A 15,011-nucleotide genomic window follows, 5' to 3' on the forward strand; every position below is an offset into this window, starting at 1 on the left:
TGGCTATCAACAACTTGCGTTGTTTTGGTAATTTACTTCACATTATCAATATAAATGCTCAAAATAACTACATGAAAATACTGTGGATTATTAAGACTAATTCTAACTAACCCGTCTTGTTTAATGGGGTAAGCACACTTGCGTTCTCATCTCAGAGGTGTTGAGTAAATGATCACACACCGATTCGTGAGTTCAGTGTTGGACAGATCAGTTCATTAAAATGAATCGGTTCAAATGAGTCATTAGTTCGTGAATCGGACAAAAGCGGGCGTGATATATGTGAACCCAGACCGTTAAAACAAGGCAAAAGATTTGTCAACACAGAAAACACTTCATAAGGAGATTTTCCTGTTTATTTGAAAGTATGGTTTATGTCAGCTGCGCGTGCAAAACGCCTGTCAGAAGAGACCGTTTATGAGCACAATTCACATCCAGCAGTGCGACCGCGCCACACGGAGCAGGCAGGCAGTCCGTCTTCCGACCTTTTACCATTGTGTCAGTTCTGTTGATTTTGATTAAGCATTAGAAAGAGCTCAGATGGTGATCGTTTTGAAGACAGAGAGTGTGCTCTCTGTTCGTTTTCTGTCACTCAGTTATCGTGCGCCCTGTCACTCACGTGCATTAGTAATCTACATCAATTTATAAATCACAGTTATTCATCAAATAAGGCTTTGGCGGGACAACAATTTGTTTTGGCAGCCACCAAAAAATGTTCAATGTAGAAAAAACCCTGGCTTAGATCAGGGCTGTCCTGCAGAGTTGAGCTCTGGCTGGAGGTCTCTGTATGCCCAGAGCGTGATGATCAGCCTCAGGTGTGTGCTTCTCTGGGCTGGAGCTCAGCTCTGCCGGATCAGGATTGGACACCCCTGCCTTAGATCCTTAGGGATAAGAAAAAGGACATCCAGCAATATTTTTCAGGATTACCATAAAACATCCTCATATGCATGCACTTTTCAAAGTAATATATTACTTATATGTAATGATGGTAATTTAAGTGTTTGTGAAGTAAAACGTGCCAAAACAAACGGCTAGTGTTTTCCAGGTGGACTATCAGCAGCAGCGCTGTCGTTTAATCCTATAGTCTGGCACATCCCATAATAACTGCACACACTTTACAAAGATTCATTATCCAGAATGACACTTTGGGACTTGAGCTCAATATTTCCTTACAGATGAATTATTTGCGATTAAATACTCCCACGAGTCATTTAGTGCAGTGCATTTATATATTGAATGTTATGAATATGCTTTGAATTGACACACATTCTCCAGGTGTTGTCTCTTCTCTCTCCTTCTTCACATGTGGTCCTGTTCTCTCAGATTCCTCAAATAGCTCTCATTTTTTGGGTTTCTCTCATTCTTCTGCGTAATCCCTCACACATTAGTCAAACTCGGCTCAATCAGCCCCCATGTTGTAAAATACCGTAACATTCATCACCGCGAGGCTTGACCCTTCTGCGGATCATAAATGAAAGCTGTGTTAATATGAGCAGCGAGTGTCGGTCTTCACTTTTGCTCAGACGTGTCCAGGAGAAGGTTAAATCGTGCCACTATTGGCCATATCATGAGGGTTTGGTACCAAGAAGAGCTGAAAGGCTAAAGTTTCACTAGTACTTGTGTTTCTGATGTGTGTGTATACCCAAATATAAGACGAGGTTTTGTGTCCTAAAAATATGCTGAAAAATGGGGGGTCGTCTTATATTTGCGATATAGACAAAAGCACATCTCTATTAAACTGACGATAACAAGGTCGCTCGCGCAGCTTCTCGAGGAGAAATCACACACGAGCGCCGCTCACACTGAGAAACTGCGCTAAACATTCGAAATGTGTCTTTATATTTATAACGTATGATACAATTAAACAATTTCACTCAACCAAAAAAGTATTTTCCTGAATACCATCACGAATGAAAAAGGACACTGATTTCATATGACAGTTCCATTAACAACTTAACATGAAGTCACTTACATTTCAGATGCGGTATTGAGTGTTTTTGTTCTATTTCAACAGCGAAAATAGTTTCAAACAAAGATTCAGAACCAGAACGCGTCTCACAGCAACAGTGAGCGTTACTGAATGATTCAGTGTTTGAATCGGTTGAATCAAAGATTCAATAACCTGTTCGTAAACGACTGCCTCTTGAATCGGTTGAATCAAAGATTCAATAACCTGTTCGTAAACGACTGCCTCAATCTTGAACGAATCTGCCGTTTGAATGAATCATTTGAATGAATGACTCAGACTCACTCATTAAGACTCATTTTCATGTTTAAACTTACTTTCTAAAATGTCTTATTTATCCAAAAAAAACAAATCTCATAACATTATTTAATGCAGTTGTAACTTTTCAGTGTAAATTATTTAATTTGATTGGTAACAGCCCTATAGTTTCTTATTTTAATTGAACATATAGATCAAATTTAAGAATATAATATAAGATTAGGGGTAAAAATGTCCTTTAAAAAAGGTAAATATATCACAAATATGCAGATTTCAATATGCCAAAGCTGATTGAACACTGGTGAGAAAATTGCTTCAGAATAAATTATAATTACAACACAATTTTTTTTCAAAATAAACCTTTTTTCCAGTTTTTTACTCGGACAAGTGAATGACCGACTTATCCGAAGGACAACCACGTGAAGGTGATCGATGTCAAGCCCTGTAATGAATGGTGTTATAAATAAATCCAATTAATTATCAGTAGAATTTTAAAATACAATTGCTTTTCTGTTGAAAACCAGATTTTCCCCCCAAAAAATAAGTCTGGAAAATGGGGTGTGGTCTTATATTCGGGGTCGTCTAATATTCAGGTATATACGGTAGGTGTAATCTTCCTAATCTAAAGAGCCTAACGTGACCTAAAGTTGTTCTAATGTCTAACCCCTGTCAGACAGAAGCGGTTCTAGCCTTTGTCTCCGTCAGATGGGGTCGGTCCACACAGGATGTGCAACAGGAAGGCTTTATCTGTTAGCATCGGGCCTTAATTCACACCTCTTCTCTCACCGGGTCACAAGTCAACGCAAACACACTTCCAAAGCCCTACAATAAACACAACACACACCTAAAACACAGCAGACAGTGCTTGCTTAGGGTGTGTCCTCACATTAGACTAGTTGTCCAATACTGTGAGTACTGGTATAGCTAAGTATAGCTTTAGCTTGGTTTGCATGGTAAGCTTTGTTCTTGGGTCTTTAACCCGGTTTACGCGCCGCGACTCTGAGCGGTCTGGAGTTTAGTTGAGACAGCGTTTTAAAAACACACTTCACGACCCAGCGTTTGGTTATAGTTGTGCTCCTTCAGCTTGTTTGTGAAAATGTTAAACGCCCTTAAAGGGCCATTTCACCCAAAAAGGAAATGATAAATAAATGAAAATGAGGTCTTACGGGGAGTCATTAATGATATCATTTTCATTTTTGGGTGAACTAACCCTTTAAGAATGGTGTTTGGTGACCCAGAAACCAGCCTGGTTATCAGGGCTTGTGGATCTTGAAGATCATGTACCGTATTTTCCGCACTATAAGTAAGGGATAATGTCCACCCAGCTGGTTGTTATCGCAGAATAAACCCCTTCAGAGCGATCAGGACCCCGAGGCGAAGCGGAGCGTCACTCTGAAGGGGTTTATTCTGAGATAACAACCGGCTGGGGGGACATTATCCCCCTTCAGAAAAACAGTTCCAGACCTGCTTTAAGGCTTTATCTATTGCTGCTAAATGTTGAGAATGAATGCTGAAAGGGTTAGTTCAGCCAAAAATGAACCCAAGCCTATGATTTACTCACCCTCAGGTCATTATAGGTGTTTATGACATTCTTCTGTCAGACAAATACAATCAGAGTTATATTTAAAAAGTCCAGGCTAACGCAGTTTAGCTAACGCTAATCCCAGCAGTAGTTGGAGCTGTGTTTGAAGTCCATTAAATGCAGCTGTCCGTCAAATAACGTGCTCCACACGACTCCGATGGGTTAATAGAGCCTTCTGATTCCAATCGATGCGTTTATGTGAGAAAAATATCCATATTAAAACTTTATAAAGGAAACCCGGCTTGAAGTCTTCCATTGTAACCCACGGCTGTTTAAGCCACAAGATGGCGCCAGCGTGAAGCACAGAAGTAGAACCGGTCAAGATAACTCACAGTACCCGGATGAGCGGTGTGTGTGATCTGGAAATAACATACCGCTGGAATGGGCGATTGACCAATCAGAATCAAGTATTTCACAGAGCCGTGTAATAAGGTGCACTTAAAAGCCTTTAATTTTCTCAAAAACGACTTATAATCCGGAGCACCATATATATGGATCAAGGCACTCTGTCAAAATGTTTCAGGATTAAAAAACAATAAAAACTAATAAAATGTTTCAGTACGACTGGTAAACTACAAAACCGCACCGCGTCTCTACAGTCACTATTCGAATGAAGGCATCAGCGCTAGCACGGGACATGAACATCGAGGCGGTCCTTCTTGGTCCTTTCGTTTTATGAAAAGACGTAATCTCTCCATCCGCACACAAACTACCGTCTCGCAGGAGCTGCCAAAGGATTACCAAGGCTGGGCGATATTGTTAATATGCACTTTAACATTTGAACAACGTCACCATGGGAGTGAACGGAGTTGTCAGATCGCTTCATAAAGTTTGACGTTATCCGTCTGTTTTGTTGATGCTCCCTTTAGCACAGCTCCATCTAGTGGATGCATAACACAAACCCCGTCAAACGTTTGACTGCAGGATCTATGCGCCGTATAATCCGGTGCGCCCTATATATGAACACAGGTCTAAAATAGGCCATTCATTAAAGGTGTGTCTTATAATCCAGTGTGACCTATAGTGCAGACAATACAGACACTAATGTGGACACTATATTAATGATTCTCTCTCTCTCTCTCTCTCTCTCTCTCCAGGACACTGAGATCGCGGCCGACTGCAATCATGTGAGTCTACGCTCCACTTATGTTGCTTTACTTCTGTTGATCTGACAGGCTGTCGAGGTTCAACTGAACCAGCCAAACGAGTGGAGCTCAACTCCCCGAGCCGTGGAAGGGGTTTATTTTATTTGTCAACTTATTGGGGTTTGGTTTTGTCAGGGTTCGTACAGTCATGAAAAACCTGGAAAAGTCATGGAATTTTTAAATAGCAATTTCCAGGCCTGGAAAAGTTTTGGAAAAACAAATAAACCTGAAAGTTTTGGAAAAGTCATGGAAATGTATTTCAAAATATGTATGTAATAGAAGATATGTTTAAGTGATAATATAGGTTAAACAAACTTCGTGAACATACTTGAGACGAGTACGGACCGGTTCCTTCGATCCACCCGACTGCTGCATTATGTCAGATTTCCTTTTGCAGCGTTGAGCATTATAACCAATCACACGCGTTTCTGTCGAGCATGATGGCCAATCAGAAGCGTTCAGATTAGTCATCGCTGAAACCAACCGTTGTGTTCAGCGCACGCACTGTCTAACTGAAACTCACGAATAGAGTGCCGAAGTCATGACGTCACTTTGTAGGCCAACCCGGAAGTTAGCGGCGCATGGGTTCCCTCGATCAAAAGCCTGTGCGTTTTCCCCACAGACTTTTGGACAATCGCAACAAATAAGATCTGTGTTCAACAAAGAGTTATGACCCATACACGTTTTGTCCATCAAGATAATCTTTACAAGTGAATCCAACATGTATACCGTTTGAAGCCTAAATAAAGCCGTCAGATATAAGATGCTAACGGTAGGCTATAAACGGACGACAGCACACAGTCGCGGATCGACGTCATCATCACGCTTCCTCAAACTTTATTTAAAAAACACGTTCGCTCATTATGATCTGCGCTGCGGATGAACACTTATCCACTTCTTCATGAGAAATTTTGCCCATTCGTTTTTTCCAAAAATGTTAGAAAGGGTTTATGCGTGCCTCTCTGAGATGTGTTTTCTCATTTGTTAATGTTTTATTCATTCGTTAGTTTATATAAACCTTAATATTATTGTCTTTGTGATTAAGATTAGGCTATTATGCCTGATCATCGTGCCCCAAATAGACTTTAAAGATTATCTTTCACTGTATTATGTTTGATTGTATGTTTGCATACCATTTGCTAATTCGCCAGAAAAAAAAAGTGCTTTTACCGCCTCAGAAGCACTCCCGACGTAAGCTATAGCCGTATCAATTTACAATCGTATGTCCATTTCCTCAGACGATTGATCATATCGAGGAGAGAACCACTATACATCTGGACATGTAGAACAGCGCAGCTTTCATTCGACGACTTGTGCTTCCATCTCGGGACAAAACACAACACTACAGTCTCTCCACAGAAATGAAGAACTGGTGATCGGCTACCTTAATATCACAGATTTCTGTGTATAACAATATTTGGAAACACTACTATATACTAATGTATATTAACTGAAAGGTAAACTTCTAAGCACGTGACGCTGAAACGCGGGCTAGTTTTGTATTTGTATTAAACATTTACTTACAGAATTCAAAAGTGACTGAAACGTGGGCTGGTGAGATCTCCCGTTTGTCACGATGACGTCTAAAGTCCCGGCCATAGGATGTAGTCCCTTTTAGCAACTTGTTAGCAACCGCCGTTTTTAAGACACAATAAAGTTAAAAACAATCACAAGCAGGCTAGAACTAGTGTGTTTTATGTCATAGATCAAAGCGTGAACATATTTAGAGGCTTTGTTAACCACAGACCTTATTTCAGGCGATTTAGCAGAAACTCATTCAAAAAACCCGTAGACTCTAGAGCGAGGGAACCGGAAGTGCTGAAATGCTAACTCACTTCAGCGTTTTGGCCTACAAAGTGACGTCATGACTTCGGCACTCTATTCTCCCGTCATCATCAAAGTCCAGATTGATGTCAGAGATGAATGTCGCAGTATCATCATCCTCCGTGATTTTAACGAGAGCGTTTGTGAGCGTTTATTTTTGTACGGTCTATGGTTTAAACTCGCGCTAGACCAAAGTTATGGATAGACTCGCAATCGGTCACAGTCTCTGCTCCCTTTCTGTATAACGTTAGTTTATTCCGGTTAATATCATTTATTCATCTTGCTGGTAAGATCATATGAATTTTCTAATGCATAGACATCATTAATATAACTCGTAAAGGTGTAAGATTCCTAAACCTGTAGTCAGAATAGCCTATATGACGTGTAGTTTCCCCAAACACAAAAAACATTTTATATATCTATTAATTGACGACATTAATAATCATTATTACAAAATCAAGGGCATTACCTGACAATAATGACTGTGTAAAGAAGAGTTCATTATTTATCATTTGAGTAACATTAAACAGTCTGTGGAAATAAACATTTATGCCATTTCAGATTTCAGCCTTTTGTTAATGATAACATTTTATTGATAACAGTCTATATAGTATTCTGATTGATTTAAGTAATTGTTTAATTTAAGTATTTGACGAATGACAACACAGATAATCATTCAAAATTGTGCTTCTATGCTCCTGGAAATGCAACGAGCCCCTTATTGGGAAATGTAATTTCTGCCCATTGCATTGGGGGACGTCTGGCATTTTTAGTTTGTAACGTTATAGGCCTCGGTGTAAATTACAGACATTTAAAACACAAATCCAGCCAGGGACGATGATGTGATGATTAGCAATGATTGTTGGGTTTCCAATGAGATGGTAAATAGGAGGCAAAGCTGTTTTAAAATCTTTTTAAATTCTCATCTCATTAAATTTTGTATTCCAAGTTTTTCTCTGGCACTCCTGCCACGTTGTAAAGTTACTGTCAGGGTTACTGAACACTTATTTAACATTGTTGCCTCCCATTGATGCGTGTCAAAGCGAAATCTGCTGTTTATCTGCTGACCCCCAGGGCATCAACATGTAGGTGTGTGTGTGTTTCTTCAGGAGAACACAAATGAAGGATTTTAACTCAACTGTTGCTGTGTGTCGGTCGTATAATCATGTGAATGGGGAACAATTCTATGATGGCAAAAAAAAAAACATGCTTAGACCACATGCACACAGAGCCCTGTGGCTCATGACGACACACTGATATCTTAAGACACAAAACCATCAGTTTGTGTGAGAAATCGAGTCGTATTTATATCATTTTTTACCTCAAACACAACGCTATATCCAACAGCCTTCACTTCTGTTAAGGTCAACACGCTCTGGGTATATGAGCCCGAGTGTGTGTTATTGACCTCACCGGAAGTGAAGGCTGTTGGATATAGCGCTGTGTTTGAGGTGGTAGATTATATAAATACAGATTGGTTTCTCACACAGATAAACATCACATTTTCTTTTTTGTGTGAACTATCCCTTTAATTCATTGCTAGGGTCAGACAGTATTTTTTTCTAACCATCTTTTGTATTTTGTATTAAACCAAATAGCTTGTCGTTAATTAATTAGTTCACGATATGCTGTGATTTGTGATTTAAAAAAAGATTTTTCTTATTTTACATGTATACACAGATGTTTCATGGAAGCTTAGGTCATGCATATTTGTCTAAAAGTCATGGAAATGTATTGGTAAAAATGTGTATTTGTTCTCCTTTTTGTTTTGTTTAGTTAAACCCAAAAAAGAACAAATATCTAACTAAACTAAACTGAACAAAAAGGAGAACAAAACAAACAAAAATAGAACAAATGTTTGTTTGGTTTGGTTTTAAGTTTGTTCTTTTTTGTTTGATTTATTGCTTTCTCTTTTTTTTTGCTTTATTAGATTTGTTTGTTTTTGTTCTTGGTTTGACTGTTTTTTGTTTAGTTTAATTGTTGATTATTTTTGTTTGTTTTGTTTGTTGAGTTATTTTGCGTGTTTTGGGATTGTGTGATTTCTTCATGTTTGTTTTGTTTGGTTATTTTGTTCTTTTTATTATGTTCTTTTTTTTTTGGTGTGGTTTGTTTCAACAGAACAGACATACTCTCTCTTTCACATAATGTAAAGTGTTGCTTCTTTTAAATATAATTAAATGTAACAAAATGAATATTAAATAAAAATGTAAACCTCATTTTAGCTGCTGTGGAACTACAAGCTGAATCTGACGACCGACCCGAAGTTTGAGTCTGTGGCCGTCGAGGTGTGCAAGACCACCATCAATGGGGTGAGTGACAACGGCAGACTAACCTTTATCAAACTCTACCACAGTCATGATGAACCTTTATTAACCCCCCTCAGATTAAAGAGTGTGCCGCAGAGGAACGTGGGAAGGGTTACCTGGTGTCGTGTTTAGTCGACCACCGCACCAACATCTCAGAGTACCAGTGTAACCAGTACATCACCAAGATGACCAGCATAGTGTTCAGCGATTTCCGGCTCATCTGCGGCTTCACGGATAAGTGCAAGGACGACATCAACAAACTGCACTGTGGGAGCGTCACCACAGGAGAGAAGGTGAACCGCAGCGCTGAGCAAAGCCTTTCGATAGGAAGGACGCCTTATCTAAGCCAGCACTTCCTTTCTGAAAACACAGCTGTGTGTTAGCATCTCTGCTAGTTATCATTACTTTAGTGTCATATGCAGAACTGAACAAACACTTGCTGTTAGATTATAGATGTGTACTGTGCAACTGTTCTTTAAAGGGTTAGTTCAGCCAAAGATAAAACTTCTGTCATTAACTCCTCCCCCTAATGTCGCTCCACACCCGTAAGACCTCCGTTCATCTTCACACACAGGTTAAGATATTTTATATTTAGTCCGAGAGCGTATGCAAGTGTATGCACACTATACTGTCCATGTCCAGAAAGGGAATAAAAACATCATCACAGTAGTCCATATGAGACATCAGTGGGTTAATTAGAGTCTCTTGAAGCATCCAAAATACATTTGGGTCCAAAAATAACAAAAACTACGACTTTATTCAGCATTGGCTTCTCTTCCGGGTTTGTGTTTAATCCGCATTCACGACTGCGCAGTCTACCTCAGACTATAACCAATGCTCGGGTGCTCAGATAACAAACCAGAAGAGAAGCCAATGCTGAATAAAGTCGTAGATTTTGTTATTTTTGGACCCAAATGTATTTTGGATGCTTCAAGAGACTCTAATTAACCCACTGATGTCTCATATGGACTACTGTGATGATGTTTTTATTCCCTTTCTGGACATGGACAGTATAGTGTGCATACACTTGCATACGCTCTCAGACTAAATATAAAATATCTTAAACTGTGTGTGAAGATGAACGGAGGTCTTACGGGTGTGGAGCGACATTAGGGGGAGGAGTTAATGACACACATTTCATCTTTGGCTGAACTAACCCTTTAAGGGTGTTTTTGTAAATGTTGGTCGTTCGGCCCTCAGGACGTGCACTCTCAGGGCGAGGTGATCTCGTGTCTGGAGAAGGGCCTGGTGAGCGAGGCGGAGCAGCAGCCGGGCCATTACATCATCAGCGACGACTGTAAGAAGTCCATCATGCGTGTGGCCGAACTCTCGTCTGACGATTTCCACCTGGACCGCCACCTCTACTTCTCCTGCCGCGAGGACCGCGAGCGCTTCTGTGAAAACGTGAGCCGCCATCCTGCCACGCGTACGCCAGCGGTGTGCTTTTCTGTGTGCTAATGCTAATGCTCTGTTCCTGTTTGTTTTAGACTCAAGCCGGAGAAGGAAAGGTCTACAAATGTCTGTTTAACCACAAGTATGAGGAGACCATGTCAGAGAAAGTACGTTTGCGTTATTCGTTTACTAGTTGAGACTTGTGACCCAAGCGACCTTCTTCCTTCTTTACAAACAAACGCCTTTTAGGCAAAGGTTGAGTAGCTTTACCCTCGGCTCAGACCAGTGTTGTCATGTTAACTAAAACTGTTTGAATTAAAATACAATTATAAAGCTATACAGAAATACACCATATTGCCAAAGTTTTGGGCCTCCAGATCCGTGAGTTCAGGTGTTCAATCTCTTCATGGCCACAGGTGTATAACTCCAGCTCTCGGCCTGCAGACGCTTCTACACACATTAGTGAGAGAATGGGTCGCTCTCAGGAGCTCAGTGAACTCAAGCGTGGGGCCGTGATAGGCTGACACCTGTGCAATAAGGCCATTCCTGACATTTCCTCACTACTAAATATTCCACACTCAACTGTTAGTGGGATTTTAACAAAGTGGAAGCCATTGGGAACAACAGCAACTCAGCCACGAAGTGTTAAGTCCCAGAGCGGGGTCAGCACATGCTGAGGGTCACAGTGCGCTGAAGTCACCAACTTTCTGCAGAGTCAACAGCTCCAGACCTCCAGACTTCTGTGGCCTTCAGATGAGCTCAAGAACAGCGGAGAGATGGGGTGGGTTGTTTTTAAGAGGTTCCAGTGAAAGGAGCTCTTAATGCTTCGCCAAGATATTTTAGACAATTTCATGCTCCCATCTTTGTGGGAACAGTTTGGGGACGACTCCTTCCACACAAATGCGTCTCTAGAAGAATGGGCAAAAATCCCCATAAACACACTCCTAAACCTTGAGGAAAGCCTTCCCAGAAGAGCTGGAGCTGTTAGAGAGGGTGGGCCGACTCCATATTAAACCCCACGGGTTAACAATGGGACGGCATTAAAGCTCATGAGCATGTAAAGGCAGGCGTCCCAAAACTTTGGGCAATATAGTGTTATAACAATGGCAAAAGCACACAACAAAACTAAAGTTTAAACTAAAATATAAATGCTAATTCTAATCATTAATCAATTCTACAATAGTATTTAATACTGAAATACCACTGACTCATTCAGGCGTAAAATATTATATTTGCTAGTTTATCATTATCCCAAATGTTTTCCAACAATGTTTAAATCCACAATTGTAAATGAAGAGGGCTTTCTCGTGTGTGTGTGTGTGTGTGTGTGTGTGTGTGTGTGTGTGTGTGTGTGTGTGGCGCAGTGCAAGGACGCTCTGTCCACTCGGCAGAAGCTGATTGCTCAGGACTATAAGGTCAGCTACTCACTGGCCAAAGCCTGCAAACCGGACCTGCGTAAATACCGCTGCAACATGGACACGGCCATGCCCCGAGCCCGAGAGGCCAAGCTCTCCTACCTGCTGCTGTGCCTGGAGGCGGCGGTGCACCGCGGTAAGAAGAGCAGCTGAGGCGGACTCAGATTCTGCCCCTACAGCTGTACTCACTCACTCACTCACTCGCTCACTCGCTCACTCACTCACTCACTCACTCGCTCACTCGCTCACTCACTCACTTGCTCACACACTCACTCCCTCACTCGCTCACTGGGTCGGTCACTGACTCACTCATTCATTCATTCACTGACCCGCTGCACACTGACCCGCTGCACACTGACCCGCTCGCTCCCACACTGACCCCGCTCGCTCCCACACTGACCCCGCTCGCTCCCACACTGACCCCGCTCGCTCGCACACTGACCCGCTCGCTCCCACACTGACCCGCTCGCTCCCACACTGACCCCGCTCGCTCGCACACTGACCCCTCTCGCTCGCACACTGACCCCTCTCGCTCGCACACTGACCCCGCTCGCTCGCACACTGACCCCTCTCGCTCGCACACTGACCCCTCTCGCTCGCACACTGACCCCTCTCGCTCGCACACTGACCCCGCTCGCTCGCACACTGACCCCTCTCGCTCGCACACTGACCCCGCTCGCTCGCACACTGACCCCGCTCGCTCCCACACTGACCCCTCTCGCTCGCACACTGACCCGCTCTCGCTCGCACACTGACCCCTCTCGCTCGCACACTGACCCCGCTCGCTCGCACACTGACCCCTCTCGCTCGCACACTGACCCCTCTCGCTCGCACACTGACCCCTCTCGCTCGCACACTGACCCCGCTCGCTCCCACACTGACCCCTCTCGCTCGCGCACTGACCCGCTCTCTCGCGCACTGACCCCTCTCGCTCGCGCACTGACCCCTCTCGCTCGCGCACTGACCCCGCTCGCTCGCGCACTGACCCCTCTCGCTCGCACACTGACCCCTCTCGCTCGCACACTGACCCCTCTCGCTCGCACACTGACCCCTCTCGCTCGCACACTGACCCCTCTCGCTCGCACACTGACCCCTCTCGCTCGCACACTGACCCCGCTCGCTCGCACACTGACCCCGCTCGCTCGCACACTGACCCCGCTCGCTCGCACACTGACCCCTCTCGCTCCCACACTGACCCGCTCGCTCGCACACTGACCCCGCTCGCTCCCACACTGACCCGCTCGCTCCCACACTGACCCCGCTCGCTCGCACACTGACCCCTCTCGCTCGCACACTGACCCCGCTCGCTCGCACACTGACCCCGCTCGCTCGCACACTGACCCCGCTCGCTCGCACACTGACCCCTCTCGCTCGCACACTGACCCCTCTCGCTCGCACACTGACCCCTCTCGCTCGCACACTGACCCCGCTCGCTCCCACACTGACCCGCTCGCTCCCACACTGACCCCGCTCGCTCGCACACTGACCCCGCTCGCTCGCACACTGACCCGCTCGCTCCCACACTGACCCCGCTCGCTCGCACACTGACCCCGCTCGCTCGCACACTGACCCCTCTCGCTCGCACACTGACCCGCTCGCTCGCACACTGACCCCTCTCGCTCGCACACTGACCCGCTCGCTCGCACACTGACCCCTCTCGCTCGCGCACTGACCCCGCTCGCTCGCGCACTGACCCCGCTCGCTCGCGCACTGACCCCTCTCTCCCTTCCTCTCCCTCAGGTCAGACAGTGAGTGGTGAGTGTCAGGGAGAGATGCTAGACTACAGGCGGATGCTGATGGAGGATTTCTCGCTCAGTCCTGAGATCGTGCTGCACTGCCGAGGGGAGATCGACACACACTGCTCCGGCCTGCACCACAAGGGCCGCACCCTGCACTGCCTCATGAGGGTGTCCCGGGACAAGGGCATCCTGGAAGGACACTGCCAGAAAGCTGTGAGTTCAAGTGCTCTCTTGAGACCAATAAAGGGAGCTATTTCCACATGTTTAACCCGTCCATGGCGGGTGTGATCGCTCTCGGCTCACTCACATTATATTGAACACACACCTTCAGTTTTTAACTGTAGTGTCTGTTCTCTAACTGAACTGATTTTATGAAGATGAACGTGGTGGGAAAGTGATCAGTGATTCAGTAGCGGTGGCTTTGGGAGTGGCCTCGTAGGGCAGCGAAGCAATGCATTCTGGGAATTGTCGTCTTTCATCACCATGAGACAAAAATAAATGTTGTCTTTTTTTCAGTCTAGAAGGCACCAAATAAAAAAAATATTTCACATTTCTACTACATTAATGACCCAGTTTATATACAGATTAATCTTCTTAGAGCTGGAGTACCCCTCTAAATGATGAATAAAGTCGTGATGACTCCTTCATGTTCAGTAATGCACGTCTGATTACCATCATATGCGTTTGTGTCCCTTCAGCTCCAGACGCTGATTCAGGAAACGGACCCCGGGGCCGATTACCGCATCGACCGCGCTCTGAACGAGGCCTGCGAGTCCGTCATCCAGACCGCCTGCAAACACATCCGAAACGGAGACCCCATGTGAGTGTGCTCACACACATCCCAATGAGTCCTCAATCCACTCGTGCTTTACATAATAGGTGCTTTCATTAATATCAGGGGCGGGTTTGTTGCCTCAGGCACTGCATTTCAGTAATAATGCTTTAAATCTGGCCAAACCAGTTTCACCGTACACACTCCTGTGTGTTGATCGAGCTTTACATTTGACCTTGTTTCTGTGTTTGTTCCTATTTAAGTGTAAATAAATAGACACATTAAAGGTGAAGTGTGTAGTCCAGGCTGAAGTGTGTGTTTGTTCCTATTTAAGTGTAAATAAATAGACACATTAAAGGTGAAGTGTGTAGTCCAGGCTGAAGTGTGTGTGTGTCTGTGTGTCTGTGTGTGTTTGTAGGATCCTTTCCTGTCTGATGGAGCATCTCTACACTGATAAGATGGTGGAGGACTGTGAACACAGACTGCTGGAGCTGCAGTACTTCATCTCCAGAGACTGGAAGTGAGTCAAACATAAAGAGTAGAGTTATTTTTACCCAATTCCACAATTTTAATTTAAAAACGTTATATTGCGATCTTGTATGACAGTGATTCAAC

General features: G+C 44.0%; 1 protein-coding gene across 4 annotated transcripts in view; it reads left to right on the forward strand.

The window, feature by feature from the left end:
* glg1a (golgi glycoprotein 1a) overlaps positions 1–15,011 on the forward strand; it is a 54,791-nt gene that overhangs the window by 9,551 nt on the left and 30,229 nt on the right. For all 4 annotated transcript variants that reach the window (XM_067435701.1, XM_067435702.1, XM_067435703.1 and 1 more), the window contains exons 2-10: positions 4,901–4,930; positions 8,995–9,081; positions 9,156–9,371; positions 10,279–10,482; positions 10,566–10,637; positions 11,835–12,021; positions 13,626–13,837; positions 14,323–14,444; positions 14,815–14,916. In XM_067435701.1, coding sequence (XP_067291802.1) covers positions 4,901–4,930; positions 8,995–9,081; positions 9,156–9,371; positions 10,279–10,482; positions 10,566–10,637; positions 11,835–12,021; positions 13,626–13,837; positions 14,323–14,444; positions 14,815–14,916 — 1,232 coding nt within the window. The remainder of the gene's footprint in view (positions 1–4,900; positions 4,931–8,994; positions 9,082–9,155; positions 9,372–10,278; positions 10,483–10,565; positions 10,638–11,834; positions 12,022–13,625; positions 13,838–14,322; positions 14,445–14,814; positions 14,917–15,011) is intronic.

This window comes from Pseudorasbora parva, chromosome 25 (assembly GCF_024679245.1).
Source record: "Pseudorasbora parva isolate DD20220531a chromosome 25, ASM2467924v1, whole genome shotgun sequence".
In the NCBI taxonomy this organism is placed as follows: domain Eukaryota; kingdom Metazoa; phylum Chordata; class Actinopteri; order Cypriniformes; family Gobionidae; genus Pseudorasbora; species Pseudorasbora parva.